The 19,189-nt window shown below is 34.1% G+C and overlaps 1 protein-coding gene across 2 annotated transcripts in view; it reads left to right on the forward strand.

Annotated features, from left to right (window-relative positions):
* The window catches only part of Nsun3 (NOP2/Sun RNA methyltransferase 3), a 56,589-nt gene that overhangs the window by 22,867 nt on the left and 14,533 nt on the right, over window positions 1–19,189 (forward strand). For both annotated transcript variants that reach the window (XM_026405272.2, XM_026405273.2), the window contains 2 exons: window positions 96–250; window positions 977–1,098. In XM_026405272.2, the coding sequence (XP_026261057.1) occupies window positions 96–250; window positions 977–1,098 (277 nt within the window). The remainder of the gene's footprint in view (window positions 1–95; window positions 251–976; window positions 1,099–19,189) is intronic.

Below are 19,189 nucleotides of genomic sequence, written 5' to 3' on the forward strand. Positions count from 1 at the left end.
TGATAAAGTTATTGTTCTGAAATTTATTTACTGAAAAGTAAGAATTTAACAATTGCATTGCCTTCATGTGAAACTTTTTAATCTTTTATATTTAGGGTATCTTCATTGTAATGAATACGATAGACTGAGATTGAGATGGCTGAAGCAGACATTAGAATCTTTCATCCCACAACCTTTGATAAATGTAATTAAAGTGTCTGAATCAGATGGCAGAGAAATAGGAGATGCTCAGCCTGAAACATTTGACAAGGTACTTTTATTACATTATGACAAACTGATAGACTCCCAGTACCAAAATTTAGTTGCTTTGTTATTGTGGTTTTCCTTCTGTTCCCAGATATAGCCCAGTACATTTTCTCAGCACTCTGGGAAATTTTGATAAAGTGAACATGGGTGCACTTTTAATTTGATGGTCAACAAAGTTCACAGAAAACAGTAACATTGGGTTTGGGGATTATAGAATGTTTTATATTTCCAGGTACCTGAAGAATACGCAGGAAAAGATCAGATATTATTTGGGTTAATCCATAGACATGTCTACTGGACAGCTTTAATATAAGAATAACATCAGAGTATGAGAATTGAAGAAAAAAAGGTTATTTCAGTAAACTGAAATTGAAATGTTCTTAAAAATAAGTGCAGAGAATTCAGAAATACAGCAGTGTCTGTTTAAAATGAGTAACTATCTTAAGTTTTTGCTGTGGTCATCAAGATAATTAAATGTCATTAATAGACATTAGTAGACCTGAAGACTCCCATCTTGCATTTCCCCAAACAAAACAAACAAAACCCAAATACTGAAACCACATAGGAAAAATTTTTAAAACATATTAATGAGAAAAGATTATAAAGAACTTATCACGTATATTTTTTATTCCAAAGAAATTTTATTTTTTAATTACTGTTTGTTATGTAGCTTTTCTAAATACTTCTTGCCTGACAGCATATTTGCATTGTTTGCCTTTCTCTGTTGTAGGTGTTGGTTGATGCTCCATGTTCAAATGATCGAAGTTGGTTATTCTCTTCTGATCCTCAAAAGGCAACCTGTAGGATACATCAAAGGAGGAATTTGCCTGTTCTACAGATGGAACTCTTAAGGTGAGCACTGTTAATACAAAAATATATTTGAGTTTCTAGCATAATGTAAATGGGTGTGACAAAGCATGTAAAGCTGTCAAATGAAATGCTTTCTATGTAGGTATCCATGATTAATGCCTTTGAATTCCCAACCTCTTCCTTTTTTGCTCTCATGCTATGACTTCTAACTCCTGGTGAAATGCAATTATCATATACATTGTCCATTAAAGGGTGCAGATGATTTTCTGTGGTTCAGAGTTGTTTACTGGGACTGTCCCAAGCCTAAGGTTCATCATCCTTTTATCAGAATCTGATCAGTCCTCTTACAGGAGTAACTTTGGACCAGGATGCAAATTTTGGTAATCTTCTAGGTGAGTCAGCTAGTGCAGAGAATTCAGAAATACAGCAGTGTCTGTTTAAAATGAGTAACTATTTTAAGTTTTCGCTGTGGTCATCAAGAATATTAAATGTCTAATATTTAATATTATATTCCTAAAGAATATTATCTTCTTTAGTAAGATATAACTAGTTTTCACACATCTGCCTTCTAAGATGTTTTCCAGAAGTAACTGGCCACCAAGAGGTAGGGAGGCATGGGGTTATTAATGATGGTGGAATGTGATGATCCTTATTGTCCAAAGTAAAGGTATGAAGACACGAATTGGTGTGAATATACTGTGTATACAACCAGAGATATGAAAAATTGTGCTCTATATGTGTAATAAGAATTATAATGCATTCTGTTGTCATATATAAATAAAAAATTTTTAAAAAGAGGTATTTGGTTTCCTGCATTGATCAGAGGCATTAGGGACATCCTTAATGCCATCCATCTAGTTCCAAAAGAGACTTTTTTGTTTTTGGTATCAGGGATTGAACCCAAGGGCACTTAACCACTGAGCCACATTCCCAAGCCTTTTTTATATTTTTTATTTAGATACTGAGAGTTTAACTTGCTTAAGGCCTTGCCAAGTTGCTGAGGCTGGCTTTGAACTTGTAATTCTCCTGCCTCAGCCTTCTGAGCCACTGGGATTCCAAGTGATTTTTACTTATACACTTTTCCCAATTAATGCCAATTTTTTAATGCTTGTATTAGTCCATTGTTCTATTGCCATAACGAAATACCCACGGATGGTAATTTTATAAAGAAAAGCTTTTATAGCTCTCAGTTCAAGAGCATGATGCCATAATCTGTTCAGCTCTGGTTGAGTGCCTTTTGGCTGTATTATATCATGTAGCAAATTGTCTCATGGTGACAGTATATACAAAAGGGATAGATCACAGAGTAAGATTAGAAGTCAGAGGGATTTAGGGGCCAGGAATTTTTATTTTTTATTTATTTTTTAATAAAACTCACTCTTTCAGGAACTAACCAGGATTCTGAAATAACTATATTAATCCCTTCTGAGAATGGGATGTAAAAACTTTTCACTGTGTCCCATTTCAGAAAGGTTCCACCACCTCCCTGCCACTACACTAGCTTTCAGCATATAGACCTTTGGAGAACACAAACAATATCCAAACTATGATAATGCTTGAAAAAAAATTCTAGAATATTTAAAATAAAACTGTGCCCTATCACTCATTACCACTTACATGTAGAATTTCAGTGAGTCACGGTATGAAATTCTGATAGTGTGCTTAATTTCCAACAATGAATATATACCCTTATCTAAACATCATGACCAACACTAATGCATACTTTTGTTCTTGCTCATATTATGCACTGGCTCAGAATTATAGTTCATAGTAGTACTTACCAGAAAGAAGTTTTTTCTGAATATTTTTAATCTGGCAGTTGTCGAGACCCCTTGCCTGCAAGGAAGACGCAACTCAGGAATCTTCTTTCAGCAGTTTATTCAGGCCCTTGTTTTGACATGTCTTTTAGCTTGTTTCTCTCTCTGCTACTACTACTACTACTACTACTCCTACTACTACTCCTACTGCCACTACTCCTACTGCCACTACTCCTACTCCCGTGTGCCCCAGCCTTAATAAAGCAGATAAAGCCCCAATGCACAACTGCCACGTGGACTTTTCTCATAGGGAGCCAAGTCACAGCGTGCCAACTCATTCTGATAAGGAGTGTTTGTCACAGACTACAGCGGAGCCAGCGCCATCTTGTAATGGCGGCCACAGTACACAGAAACGGCTCACCACAGGCAGTTAGATCATTGTAAAGAAATCAAAAAGAGACAGAAGCAAGGTACAAAGGCAGAATGGCTCCTCATCCAAGCTGCCAACTTTATTTATACTAATAGGTTACATTCGGTCACTGTACATTATTGTTTATTATATCGTCAAGTAGGTTACAACAGGTTATAATGTAAGATTTTTTGTTTATGGTTAGATATGTGTTCTGGCTAAGCATGCATTGGTTATCCTAAGAGTGCCTGGGAAAAACTGCAGAATATTCCAGCCATTGGTAACAGGGCACCTTTTACTCCCTGGAAATATACAGGAAACGCTATCCTATATATTCCCACGATCAGAACCCTTGCAGACCATTTGTTCGAATGCTTCCAATGTCTGTCATTTATATACTGTGACTCTTAAGACATTTTGAAAATTCTTTATTCTCTTTCCTTTTTACTGACTGGGTTATTAGCTTTAAAATATTGTTTAGATCTTTCTCATATAATTTTCTAGTTCAATTTCTTAATTAAATATTTCTGCTACTCAGGCCTTGCCCTTGATGTCCCTTAAACTTTATAACAGATAACAAATTTTGTAGTGCCACATTAATACCATGACTGTGTTAGTAAGAGTTTTGTGGCTGTGACCCAAATACCTGACAGGAAAACTTGAAGAAAAGTTTATTTTGAGTTCAGAGTTTCAAAATTGAATTTGTGGTCAGCTCACTCCATTGCTGTGAACCTGAGGTGAGACAGAACATCATGATGGAAGAGCCTGATTGATGATAGTTGTTCAGCTCACGAGAGCCAGGATACAGAGATAAATCAGGGTGCCAGGAACAAAATATAATCCCCAAGAACACACCCCCAGTGACTTAGTTCATCTACCCATGCCCCACCTTCTATAGTTGCCACCTAGCAGTGCATTGAAATTATCAATTCATCAAATGGATTAACTCACTTCTGGGGTTACAGTTCTCTGAACCTTGTTGTATTGGGGACCATACTTCCAAAACATGAGTTTTTCAGGGAATATTTCTAGACACAAACCATAACATTTTACCTCTGGTCTGCAAAAGCTCTTTTCCATCTCACAGTGCAAAATGCTTTCAGTTGATGTCTAAGAGTTCTTATAACAATTCCAGCATTGTTCAAAGCCTAAATCCAAAGGCCCCTCCAGTACCAAAGGCAAATAACTTTTAATTGTCTCTGCAAAAATCAAAGGCAAATTACATATGCCCAATATATAATGACACAGAATGAACATTTTCATTTTAAAAGGGAGGAATGTTGGCATAGAAAGAAGGAATGGGACCAAACCAACACCAGACAGCCAGAAAAACATTAGATACTGCAGCTCTGCATTTGGGATCTGGGGCATCACTTGTACTAGTGTGATATGGACCCCAAAGGAATTGGACAGCTCTACCCCTTTGACCTTACTGATTGCAGCCCATGTGGCCTCTTTCTTTGTCTGGTTCTGCTCACTTCCTGTCGTTTTTCTCAGCAGATGTTCCACATTCCTGGCATCTCTTAATTCTGGGGTCTCCATGCAGCTTTGGCATTACTTTCCCTGCTTCAGACATCGCCCTCTCAGGTGCTGCCTACAGGGATTTGGCCCTGACACACTTTGCCTGATATCATAGGTTTTCTGTTGGAATCTCAGTGGAAACTTTGTGACTCCCTAACTTTAGCATCTTGCATTCCTATAAAACCAGCATCACATGATAGATGTCAAAGTCTATCACTAGCTGGCACAGTAGCCAGGCCCATTTGGACCATGGCTGCTGCAGCATCCAAGCACTTGAATGGCCAAGCACTGTGAAAGGAATCCTGAGGAAACTTCCTAGGTATTCTGTGTAAAAACTTCCTAGGTATTCCTGTGTAAATAGGGTACCCCTGGGGTCTTGTTAAACAGTTTACATTTTAACACCCTTGAACCTGCAATGGGTGTGATCTTGTTGATTCCTGAGATGCCATCAAGACATCTTTTCTATTGTCCATACAAAGTAGTTAGCTTCTGTTCAGTAGTGGCAATCTTCAGCAGTCACATGTACTTTTCAGGCCAAACTGCAAGTTTAAAAAATCTTTCCTCTATGCCTTTTGCTCCTGATTATCACACTAAAGCTGGCTAAAAGCTGCAAGCAATACTCATGCCATTGCCAGAATGCTGTTCTACCTTGAAATTTTCCTCTACCAGATTAATTAGTCCATTTCCTTTAAATTTAGCCTTACAGAAAAATCTCAGGATGTGGGCAAAATGTAGACAAGTTCTTTGCCAGGATGCTGCACAATGGCCTCTAGTGTAATTCACAATAGAATCATAATTCCCGTCTGAAACCTCCTGAGCACAGTCTTTACTGTTCATATACCATTTGGCATTCTGGTCCTCTGAGCTCCTACCAGAATCGCCATTTGAGCTCTGTTTATAATATTCTAAGGCTTCTCTATTCTGCATCTCCAAACCCTTCCAAAGTCCTTAAACCACTACCAAAGGCATATGAGCCACATGGTCAGGTTAGTCACAGAAATAGGATCCCATTTCTTGGTACTAATTTCTGTGTTAGTCAGCTTTTCATTGCTGTGACCAAAATACTGACAAGAAGAACTTAGAGGAGAAAAAGTTTATTTGAGATCATGGTTTTAGAGGCTTAATTCATGGTTGACCAACTCCATTGCTCTGGGCTTGAAGTGAGGCCAAATATGGCAGAATAGGAAATCTGCTCAGTTTATGGCAGCCAGGAAGCAAAAAGAGAAAAAAGAAGGGGCCAGGGATAGGTAAAGATCCCAAGGGCATACCCCCAGTGACCTACTTTATCCAGCCATGCTCCACCTGCCTAAAGTTACCACCTGGTAGTCTATTTAAATTATTAATCCATTAAATGGGTTAATCCACTGATAATGTTACCACTGTCATTATTGTCTGAAAGCCTGCCTCTGAACCTTATTGTAGTGGAGACCATGATTCCAAAACATGAGGGATATTTCTAATTATCCAATCTATAACACTGACCTTTGATTTTTTTTTTTAATAAAACATGAGTAAGGGCTGGAGATGTGGCTCAAGCAGTAGCGCGCTCGCCTGGCATGCGTGCGGCCCGGGTTCGATCCTCAGCACCACATACAAACAAAGATGTTGTGTCCGCCGAGAACTAAGAAAAAATAAATAAATATTAAAAAATAAAAAATAAAACATGAGTAAGCAACCAGATTTCCTGAGAATATTTTTATCTTTTTTCTATCATGAAAAACTACCCATTTTTTTTCTGTTTATTACCAGGCTATTTTTGTGTTTATATTCATATATGGCTTTTCTTCCCATATATAATCAATTCAATATATTTTATTTTTGTTTCCCTCATTTCTCCCTATCTATTCTTTGTAAACATATTAAAGACCTATTAATTTTAAATGGATACTTTTCTATCAATTTTATTTAATCTTTTTTTTTCGGGGGTGGGGCACTCAACCACTGAGCCACATCCCCAGGCCTATTTTGTATTTTATTTAGAAACAGGGTCTCACTGAGTTGCTTAGCACCTGGCTTCTGCTGAGGCTGGCTTTGAACTGGTGATCCTCCTGTCTCAGCCCCACAAGCCTCTGGGATTACAGGCGTGCCCCACCGGGCTTGGCCTTATTTTATCTATTTAAAAATATATTTGATAATTTTTAAAATGTGCTTTTAATTATACAAATATACATAGAATCATTCAATTGTTTAGAGAAAAAAATTGAGTAATATAGATCAAGTAAAAGGCCTCCTTGATCACATACCCAACGGAATACTAACTTTTTTATATAACTATTGTATATAAGTTTGGATTATACTCTTATAAATTTTTTCTCTATATTAAAGCTAAACATATAGAGAAGTACATTTAAAAATAACTGCTTGTCATTATGTTATAGTGTTCTATTATGTGCACTTTTATACTTAATATTTCTTCATCTTTTTCTTTCTTTTTTTTTTTTTTTTTTTGATGGTGCTGGGGATTGAACCCCAGGGCCTTGTGAATGCTAGGCAAGCACTCTACCAACTGAGCTATATCATCTTTTCTTTATAGATCTACTTTGTTCTTTTAACTTCTTTGAAATATTCAAGATGACTAATCTTGAATCCTTGAATCCATCCTTCTTTTTTACTTTTATATACTGCCTGTTAATTTTTCTCTCTGGAAAGGCAAACCAGCATTTTTCATGATTAAATATCAAGAAGTACAATTGAGGATTAAACAGTTACAGTGAATTATTTTTTTTTAAATACTGTACATGTTTACACTGGTACATTTGACTTTGTTGCGTGGTGTCTTAAAATGTTCTCTCTGTGTCATGCTTATATGTTGTCTTGGTTTTCTGCCTACTTGTTCAGTTATGTCTTATCTATATTTTTCTTAATCTTTGCTTAATCAGCTCATATCACAAATTTTGGATTTCTTGTTGATCCTCTTTTCCATCTGATAACTCCATTTGACATAACATGTTATATCTCAATTATGTGCCTTAGCGGATATCTTTCTCCTTAGCCTTAGACCTGTATATTCAATTACCTACCTAAGATCTTCAGAAACAGAAAACAAGATAAAACTAATAGTTTCTAATGTTCTCCGAGTGCCTCCTGCCAGAAATCCACAGAATGAAAAATTAAAACTGGAACCCTACCAATATGCTTCTTTTTTTTTCTCTTAGTAAATACCATAGCACCTGGCATTTTCCTAAGTCAGAAAGCCATCTCCAACTCCTCTATCCCTCCTGTATCCTGTTAATCACTAATAATTCACTAAGTTGTATGTGTTACATATTTCTCAATTCTATCCAGTTCTCTCTAAACTTTGTAGTGTAACTAAGCTACCAGCATATGTCACGTAAATGATTTCATCTGGCTCCTAATATGTAGTTGTTTCCATATTACAAGCAAGATTCCCAACTCTTTAGTTTAATATTCTGGAACTCTTTTGGACTCACTCAGATGTCACTCACTCTTACTTCAGTAACCTCATTGTCTCAGGATTCTTCTTGAATTGTTTTCCAGTTGATCAGTCCCTTAAATTTTCCATAGTATCTCAGTTCTGAGGCTAGTATATTTCCTGTTTCTTTTGCTTTTAAGTCCTAATTCTTCATTCCCTTTCTTCTGGATAACTGCTGCTTCTTTAAGAATCAGTTCTAACATTTACTTATTGAAGCCTTAGCTAACTGTAGGTCTGAGATCGATTATCTTATATATTTATTTTCATTTAAAAAGAGAGAGAAGAGAGTGTGTATGTTGTGCCCTCAGTTTCTTTGCTAGACATTTGTCTTGTTTTCCTAATTGGCAAGATTATAAGCCTCATGGAAACAAGGGATTGCTTTATTGTTTTTATTCCCACTATAAAATTTGGTGCCTAGAAAATACAAGGAACTAAGTGAATATTAAAAAAAAAGTAAATTACAAGAGCTGAATATTTAGATTTATAGCTATAATTTAAAAGTTATAGCAAAGTTAATCTGACAAAAATAGTGACATAATAGTGACAAGGCCATTCAGCATAAATGTAAAACTATTCATTTTGATTACTATTGTTTTTTTTCATACCAAAACATGGTTTTGGTTTTAGTTTAGTCCTTTCCCCCATTTAATGAATTTCCCTAACATTCTCTAGTATTTCAATCATTATCACAAAGATCGTGCACATACTTAAACCTCTTATAACCTTAACAACTAAAACTGTTCCTTAGTAGATACTTTACTGTCCAGTCTTCTTATTTTGCAAAAGGAATGGCTTTAGTACCACATCACCTTAGTAGCAAATTGACAGCACAAATTTGATATCTGGATATTCCATTTCACATTATCCTGTATGATTGGGTAAGGCATCACACTAGCCATTATCCATTCTTTATCATGAGCAGCAGCTCTGTATTCATTACCTCTGCTGCCTGATCTGTGTGGGAGGTTTTAGGATGACTCAAAGCAGATGAAAGTCAGTCTTTTGGCTTTGTGGTTATGATGATTTGGGGCCAAACTATAGTCAAAGAAATGGTTTGATTTCCTTACATCTTCAAAACTTGGAGTTAAAAACATAAAGGAAAAAATGATAGTACCATGCACAATCTTTTATTTCCTTTTATTTCATTTCAAAAAATGAAAAAAAAAATTTCATCACAGATAGCTCTATATTATTTACAAAGGACTTTTCCTTGCCTGTCTTCCAAATCTTCCTAACCTATTTATTCTTTTAACAAAAAGCAATCTTTTATCCCACAATAAAAGATAAAAGGATTTAAATGCAAATATACAAGATGGCATCTTGATATGTATAGGTTTTAATCAAACTATAAGTGATTGTTAGATAGATCCTTACTTGCATTTGCAAAGAAAAATTAGAAAGCAAGTAAGCAAATATTGCCTGGCTTCATGCCATGTACAGAAAGTAGTAGTACCCAAAAGAGAAAAAAAAGAGAAGAGAAGGGTAGTTAAAAAGTAAATAAATAAAAATTTTTAATGAACTACTTCATGGAAATTTTTAATTGAAGTATTTTATTGGCTTGTATCTTCATTTATCTGTTGATGATATGCTCAAAGGTATTATGTGGCTGTGTATTCATTGCCTTTTGATAATTTTTTTTAAGTTTCTATTACTGGGTAGTCTTTACAGTGGTTAGAATTTTAGCTTTTGAAAAGATAATATTCTACAATCTGATATTTTACAGTCAAATACTAATGTTGTACATATTTTTAATGAATGTGATACATAAATGTAAATTGATGTTTTGTTTATTTAGTAGTTTTTATGTTAAATTTTTAAATAGGTATCAACATATATGTATTTTTTTTATTTTTAAAATTTATGTATAGAATTATACATGATAATAAAATATTAATTTACCCCCCCTTTTTTTTTAGCATGGAAGGCATACTAGTGACAAGAGAAAGATGATCATAAAAGCATACAACTTCATTGTACACTTAATAGGATCTCTTTGATTTACCCATACAGAAGTGGGAAAACTAGAATATTCTATTGCATATATAAAATGTGAATATATGTTACATCAAATTCTTTCACACAATAACCCCAAAACAATTTTCAGGAGATAAGAATGAGGGACAAGGATAAAAGGAATAATTGAATACAAGCCAGTTTTATTCATAGAATCCCCTGTAACAGTATACCTTTATTATCATATAATTTCTGAGCCAGACATTTCATGTATCTACTATACATACTATGTAATGAAATTATTTTGCTTCATTTGTACTTACATATATTAAGGAAAATAGAGTGGTAAAATATACTGAAAATTATATACATGTAGTCTTTTTAGAAAATGGCTATGATATTTGTGCAAAAGAAGTTTACACGATTTTTAGGTGAGAAAACGCTGAGGATTATGATTTATAACAAAAATGTGGGTATCTTATTGCAGTAATGTATCATGTCATCCATTTCCTAGAAGGAAATCAATCATATATAAAGTACTGACCCCTTCTGATTTTCTTTTCTCACTACTTGACAAGTAAAATCCAATTTGTGAACTCATTGAAAAAGGAAGCTTAGATTATTGGATAAGGTTCTGAAAATTTGTATAAATCATCCAGATAACAATCCTTAAAAAGTGGTGCTCTGACAGTAAGAATTGTGCTCTAAAAGAAACATTAAAAAATCATAACATATTGTCTGATGTTTTCGAACTTGGATGAGGGATACCTAGACTGGAATGTAGGCCTTTATTATTTATCAACACAGCGATCACAAAAGTAATGTATTTATATTGGAAATATAATCTTTGGATATATGATTCTATCAGAACGGAAGACTTTCACCACTGTTTCAACTACATATATATGTTATTTTTAAAGTTCAAATAATTCACTTAACTTTGCATACTGTCATCATATGCTTAGTCATATATTCGAAATCCAAAGTTACTATTACTACTACTAATCTTAATATTAATTTTCTTCTTTCTCTTGCTTCTTCTTTAAATTTGGAGACAGAACAGAGATTCTGAGATTATAAAACTATAATTGACTTTGGTAAAGTACATGTTTCACTTTTCTCTTTTTCCTTTTTCTTAGGGGGCAGGTGCCATGCATGAAATCCAGGGTCTCTCATGATGTTAAGGACATATTCCAGCTTTATGTTACCCATCCCCTACAAACTTCTTTTTAATAAGAATCAACTGATTAAAATATTCTACATTAAATGAGATTGTAAATGTTTCAGGAGATATTTAAATCCATAATTTTAGCTATTGTATTTTCATTCATACAATGTCTCAACTATGTAGACTGACAATATGAAATACAATCTTGAACACAAGATTTTATCAATATTAATTTATCCAACATTTATTAAATATCTACTCTGTGTGGGATACTATTAAGTACTGCAGATACTAAAAGTATAGTAAATTATCTGTGATATCAGTGTCCTCAGGACAATTATCATAAAATGTGGTAAAGACTTTATTAGAGATAATAGGATACAGAGAAGGCAAGCGAATTTGCTCAGGTTCAGAATAGGGTGCAAGGGTAAGAATATTTAAACTAAAGGAATTTTTCTAATAATTTCAGGTTTAGGTGCTGGAGCTGGAGCTCAGTGGCAGAGCACTGGCTTAGCATTTGTGGCGCTAGGTTCAATCCTTAGCACCACATAAAAATGAAACAAATAAAGGAAATGCTGTCCATCTACAACTCCAAAAAAATTTTTTAAATAATAATAATTTGAGGTTTAACTGAGTTACCTGCCTCTTTCTTGCTCTGGGAGTGTCCCCTAGAAATCAAAAAGAAATGGATCACAAGCCAGCCTCTCTAACTCCTTTCCCAAAGAGTTATAAAGCTCTTTTCTGAATCATTTAGAAAGTCAATGTATTAATCTTTTTATTATCACATTTTAAGCAGCATTTTTTTAAAAAAATTTGTTCTTTTTAGATATATATGACAGTAGAGTGTATTTTGACATATATCCATAGCATATAATTTTCCATTCTTGTGTTTGTACATAATGTAGAGTTACATTGATCATGTATTCATTTATGAACAAAAGAAAGTTATGTCCAATTTATTCTATCTTTTCTATTCCCATCCCTCACTCCCTTCCCTTCATTCCCCTTTGTCTAATCCAGTGAATTTCTATTCTTCCATCCTCACTCCCTTACTATGTGTTAGCATCTGCATATCAGAGATATATTTGGCCTTTGGTTTGGGGAGATTGGCTTATTTCACTTCATAATAGTCTCCAGTTCCATTTATTTACTGGCAAATGCCATAATTTCATTCTTATTTTAATCTTCATTAGGAGAAATTTTGAAACTATTAATTATGTTAATCATATGCTGAGAAAAAGGAATGTTAGATGCATTTGACAACATGAATAAGCAAATAAATTGTTTTAGTCAACTTTTACATCTCTATGACTAAAATACCCGATTAGAACAATTTTGAAGAGGAAAAGTTTATATGTACTTGAGAAGAATGAATTTTACATTTATTAGTTAAGTATTCTGTATAAGTCCATTAGGTGATAATTGTTAATTCTATTATTTAAATCTATGGTATTACATTTTCTAACTGATTCTCTACTCAATTATTGAAAGAGGTATATTAAAATTTCCAAAGAATGACTTGAATTTGTTCATTTTTCTTTAGAGTTGCCAAGTTTTGCTTTGAATATTTTAAATTTATATTATCAGAATCATATACATTTTGTCTTGTCATTGATTTTCATATTACCCCCAAAACCTAGGGACTGCCTGCCCTATTTTGAATACTAAAAAAATGGGATTCTACTCTCTGTATTTCCTCTTGAGCCAGACAGTACTGCTTCTATTTTGTTTGTTTGTTTGTTTGTTTTGTAGTACAAGGATTGAACCCAGGGACTTGTGCATGCCAAGCAAGAGTTCTACCAATGAGTAGAACTTCTATATATTTTAATTATGCCTTCTATATATTTTAATTATGCATTGAATTACTACTCAATTTGAATAGCTTTTTCCATAATTCAAAACAACTCATACACTCAGTGGGTAGCTACTCGAGTATTTTTAATAATGCAGTGACATCATTACATTTATTTTAGAAAGATTGCTTTATTCCACACAGAGAATGGGTACAAGGGAGCAAATATAGAAAGAAACTATAGAAAGTTATGAAAATTTCCTAGGGGAGTGATGGTTATCAAAAAGATAAAGTTAGAACACAAAGGTCTTCCAAATAGGATGATATTTAAGCACTTCATTAACTCATCACATAATTTACTCAATTTGTTAAATATTGTTGATGTTAAGAGTTTTAATTATTTTCCATTAATAACTTGAAAAGCCTTTAATGGATATTAAATCAAATAAAATTGAGCAAATAAGTATAATAATAACTATAATAATAATATTTGAAATCTGGGAGCACATACATTCTTCTACTTTAAAGTATACAAACTTTTTAAAAGATTTCTAAGTAGTGACCATTAAGTGTGACAAAGGACAACCTGACTATTTTTGACTTTAGAAGAAATGCTTCTTTGTCATTTAAGCAGTCTTAATTGTCACTTGATGCTCTATGTTCTTCTACTTCTCTTGAATCTTCTTTCTGCTAGGATCAACCAATTTTATGCCCAACAGATTTGATTCAAAGCTGAAAACCAAGATCAGTCCAGCCAATGCATCAGAAATCTCTGTAATTCTTTCATTAGAAAAGTTTAACTGACACTCACCCTTTTTCTGCTACTCGCCACAAGTATCTGAACTCAAATGGAGTCACTGAAATGCCTTTACTAAACTTTACAGGCATTTATTTATCTTATAATCTGGCTGCTACAGGAGTCAAATGACTTCTTTCTTTATGAGGAGATAGTTGTTTTTCTCTGAATTATTATTTGGTCAGTCATGGAGCTCTATAAAGTTATAGGGATTTTATAGCATTGTTTCATCTTGAATTATCTTAAAGGAACAAATAAGGATAACCAGAATATCTGCTTAATTCCCCTCACCAAATCCAAATGGAAGTATGATTTCTTTATCTGTTTAGACATACAGAAAGAATGTCAACTGAGGATAGTTTTCTTTTTATTTCTAAAAAAGAAAAAGTTTGAAAACCCCTTTTAAGGGCTGGGGATGTGGCTCAAGCGGTAGCGCGCTCGCCTGGCATGCGTGCGGCCCGGGTTCGATCCTCAGCACCACATACCAACAAAGATGTTGTGTCCACCGAGAATTAAATAAATAAATAAATATTAAAAAATTCTCTCTCTCTCTCTCTCTCTCTCTCTCTCTCCTCTCTCACTCTCTCTTTAAAAAAAAAAAAAAGAAAAGAAAACCCCTTTTAAAATCATTTAAACCATTGATAAATAGTTCTGTATGCATAAGCACATTTGTCATGGGTCAAAATCTGGTCAATTATGGTAGATTTCTTGAAGACTTTTTTTCCCCTTTTCTTTTTGTGTGTAAAGAAACTATACTTGAGAATATATCAAAGACCCTATCTTGAAGTTAGGCAGACTTGATATGATCTGTTATCAATGTTTTCTAATTTAAGCAACATGAAACTGGAATCCTTAAGTTCAGTTTTATCAGAGAACTTTTTATCCTTACCCCCTTCAGATGACCATTTAATGTAATGTATTCAGAAGATGTACTAAACTTGAGATCCTCTGGTGAATACCTATAATAAATAAATTAAAACTTGTGATTTATAATCTATCTCAGGAATATGTGTTCTACTGGTACTGTGTAAAATATACCCCTTCTTCAATGAAAAAACTTCTCTGCCAACAGAGGAAAGATAATTATCAGTGTGGTTTTTGTTTGTTAGGCTAACAAAAGAATAGCTGCTGGGTATGATATCTCTGAAAATAGCAAGCTGGGTCATGTTTATCTTAAATTCATAATTTCTTTGATAATAAATAGTCTGATGTGTAGAAATCTGATTACTTACTGTGAGCACAGTGAAGGGTACCCTTAAGGCTTATAAAATAATACTTTTAAAACTGATGATAGCACTGGCTAGCTATCAAACTAGAAATATCTGTTTTAGATGCTTGGAGTACCTGAAACTTAATTTTAAATCTGCATTTATTTGATATATTGTACATGAGATGCAACTTTTCACCTTAATGTTTCTTTGGTCATAGTACATAATAGTGGTAGGGATTTTTTATTTGCTTTCTTGCCCAGATTACTATTTTCCAGCAAAAATAGTAAACTGATACAGAGTTAAAATGATGAGAAACAGGCAGGCAAACAGGCAAAAAATGAAAGAAATGGGAACTACTGAAAAGGAACAAGAACAGAAAAATTGAAAAGGACTACTAGAAGCTAATAGTATAACATTAAAAAAAGATATGGGATGGAAAGGAAAAGTAAATGAAAGAAAAATCCCCTAAATGTGTATAGGAAGATAAGAAACGAAATGTAGAGGAATTAGATATTTAGAGTATGGGTATGTTTAAAAAAAAAAGTTAGAAACAAAGATTTATAGAACTCATAAAAGTTAGTTAAAGTATGATTTTATAATATGTTAAATATAGTGTAGTTATTTATATTTTATAAAATAATTTTTTAAAGACTAGCTTTATTTATTTTTTTTCCTTTTAAAGCAGATTGTCTGCCTCATCCCCCTCCCCACATTAACGTCTTCTTTTAGGTTTCCCTTATATTAATAAAAATGCAGTGTCAGGGATAATCAGAATTTTAAAATATCTTAATGCCATTTGGAGTACATATCTCAACCTTAAAATAGTAGCCATGTTTTTCTGGAGAATCAAGTTTACTTATAAAAGTTTTCAAACTATATTACTTAATCAGAAATGAGACCAAAATTGCTTAAGTAATAGCCCTCATTAACTAAGATATTACTTTCTGCAGGAATTTACTACCTATGACAAATGTTGGCAAAGAGAAAATCCTATCTGTTTTTATAAAATATTGGTTAGCAAAACTTTATTTTTTCTAACAAAACTCAGCTTGTCATGTAGCCCAAACTTGTTGAGTTTAATCCCCAGCACTGCAAAAACAAATGAATGAACAGCAATGGCCAAATAAAGCCTCTGGCTTTTATCATTTTCATCTGTTCTAAAACATAAAAGTTGAAGGTTGCTTGAGCTGTTTCTTGCTTGGAAATTTTGCATGTTAGTTACAATTAAATATATTCCTTTGTTTTCCACTGAAAATTCTCTTCCTGACCTGCTACTTAGTTAAGGTAGCACTCATTAGTTCTGAATTCATTCAATAAATGTAAAAAAGAACATACTTCCCAGTTCTTTTATGTCAAAAAAAAATCCAAAATGAATATAACAAGGAGCTGAAATTTTATTACTTGGGAAAAACAGAGTAGGGAGAAATTCCAAAAAGAATCAGTCAAGGTTTCAGAAACTACGTGAGCTTTAAAGTGGGTCTTGTAGGATGAATTGAAGTTCACCTGATCAGAAAGATTTTGTAAAAAATAATATATGTTAAGCTTTGAAACTTGCTCAGAAAGAATAGGCAAAGAATGAATTTTAACTCCTTGACTTGGTGGTTTATTACACAGTAGGATTTATCTGGCTTCATATGAACAAAGGTATTCCTAACTGTATATCAGAGTTTGGTCAGAAAATAATCCCACAAGTTATATAAGGGATTTATTATTGGAATTAGATCTAATTCAATTATGGGAGATGGTTATGTAGACTATCTAAGTCTTATATAATTGTGTCCTTTCTTTTGGTGCTGGGCTTGACCTGAGCAAGGCCGGTCATCAGCACATAAGGTGTAAGAAAACCCACAAGGACAAGAAGGAAACCCATGTTTCTATCACCAGAACCTGCCTGCATAGATCTCTTACCATACCTAAGCATCTAACATCTAACACTGTTGCGTTCCTCCAAGAAGCTAGATGAACAAAAACTTGCTGCAGAATTTCAAGCTGAATGAAGACCCCATGATTCCTACAGGCATGTGGGCACAGCTGCTGCTCTCCATCTACAAGTTGAAGTAGTAGATCTGTAATGTGTGTTTATACTAAACTGTACATTGTAAGGAGTTTTATCAATGACATAGGCAACTCTGTCAAGATAGAAAACATTTCCATCAGCGCAAAAGATTCCCAATTCTCCTTCCCAGTCCATTCATTCCCCAGATGAAAGGCAACCATTATTCTGATCTTTTTACCATAGATTAGTTTTGCCTTTTCTTGAAAGTCATAAAAATGTAAACAAGCAACATGTGTCGGAGACCAGCTCCAACAGGGGGTCTCAGGAGACGAACAGATGGTGAGGAGTCGGCGAAAGAGGGGGTGGAGAAACAACACAGACACCAAAGTGAAGGTGTTGATCCCAATCTTTACTTGTGAAGTTGATCATATATACTTTTCATTTTGGCAGGCTTACAGTACTTTGTGGTTACAAAACAGTAATCATTATTCAAAGAAACAAAATATTACGTAGTTACAATTAGAATAGAAGAATGTATTTTGACTTATGCATAAGCAAGCATTTGTACTTTCAGTTCGCGTTTTGTTTTGAGCTGTTTCTGCTTAGTTAACTTTTAATAATAGTTACAAATGTCCCAAACTATTGGCCTATACCTTGACTATTGTTTCTTGACTTACTGACTGGAACCGGTGCCATGGTTACGGCAAGTGGTTGATTTGTTATTACTTTTAATCAAACAAAATTAAGAGCACAAACCATTGTGCACAGGAACAAGAACAAGTTGCCCAGTACTAAGCACTAATCTATCTTCTCTAGATTTTAATTTAATTTCTCAAAAACTTCCTTGACAGGAATACAGGGAGTTTTTCATTAGACATTAACAATTTACACTCCACAGCTGAATCATTGCATTTAGAGCAAACAGATCTATGCTTTAGAAGTAGTTGCATTAATTGGGAAAGTCATGATTTTTCCTTCATACTTAATGGTCATATGAGAAATCACAACTATACTTATTAAAGGAATACAAAAACAAATCAGCCCATTCCCAGAAACATACTGCGCTCCTCCAGAGGATGGACGCCTTGCGCCATCCACCTCAGTAGGGCCTTGCCATTGCCTGAGTCAGGGGAGGGGCGCAGCAAACATGTATCCTTTTTCTGTAGTTTTTGTCTCAGCATAGTGTTATTTTAAGTTTATTCATGTTACATTTATTATAAGTTTGCTCTTTTTTATTGGATGAAGTGTGAAAGCAACATCTTCACTTTGGGAATGACTCTCATTGTCTAGACAAGAGCATTTACTCAGAAGTGCTTCAGTAAGGTAAGCCTTAAAGACGTGCTTTATCTCTGGAAGAACTGCTTCTTCAAAGATGTCTTTTTGCCACTATATCACTTTAGCACAGTTATTCTTTAACCTTATGAAATCCAAATAACCAAATTATCAGTTGGTTTAGATTATAATCCACAGGAAGAGGATTTTCCTAAGCTTTCATTAATATACACTACTATTTTTAAATTTTCTTCTAGACATCTAGAGTTACATAAACTTTGTTTAGTGTGTGGTCTGTCTTCCAAGTTATCATAAATGGTGCCGTATTAAATATTTTGTTATGGCATAGTAAAGGTTATTGGTTATTTTAGGGTCCTCCAGAGAAATTTAACAGCATGTGTGTGGTGTGTGTATGTGCGTATGATGTGTACACGTACATGTGCGCACGTGCGCAGTGAGAGAAAGAATGAGATTTGAGGAATTGGTTCAGTTGATTATAGAAGCTGGTGAATTCAAATATTTCAGGGCAGGCCAGCAGACTGGAGACCTAGGGGAGATCCCATGTTACAGTTGAAGTGTATAGTCTATAACTGGAGAATTTTTTCTTCTTTGAATTAGGTCAGTATTTTGTTCTATTCACTGGTTGAATGAGGCCAACCCATATTATGGAATGCAATCTGCTTTACTTAATCTACCAATTCAAGTGTTAATTTCATCCTAAATCACCCTTACAGACACACCCAAAATGATGTTTGATAAAAAACCTGGGCACCATGGACCAGCAAAGTTGAACATAAAATTAGTTACCACTGGCTTTCTAACCTG

The sequence above is a fragment of the Urocitellus parryii genome, chromosome 2 (assembly GCF_045843805.1).
Source record: "Urocitellus parryii isolate mUroPar1 chromosome 2, mUroPar1.hap1, whole genome shotgun sequence".
Lineage (NCBI taxonomy): Eukaryota > Metazoa > Chordata > Mammalia > Rodentia > Sciuridae > Urocitellus > Urocitellus parryii.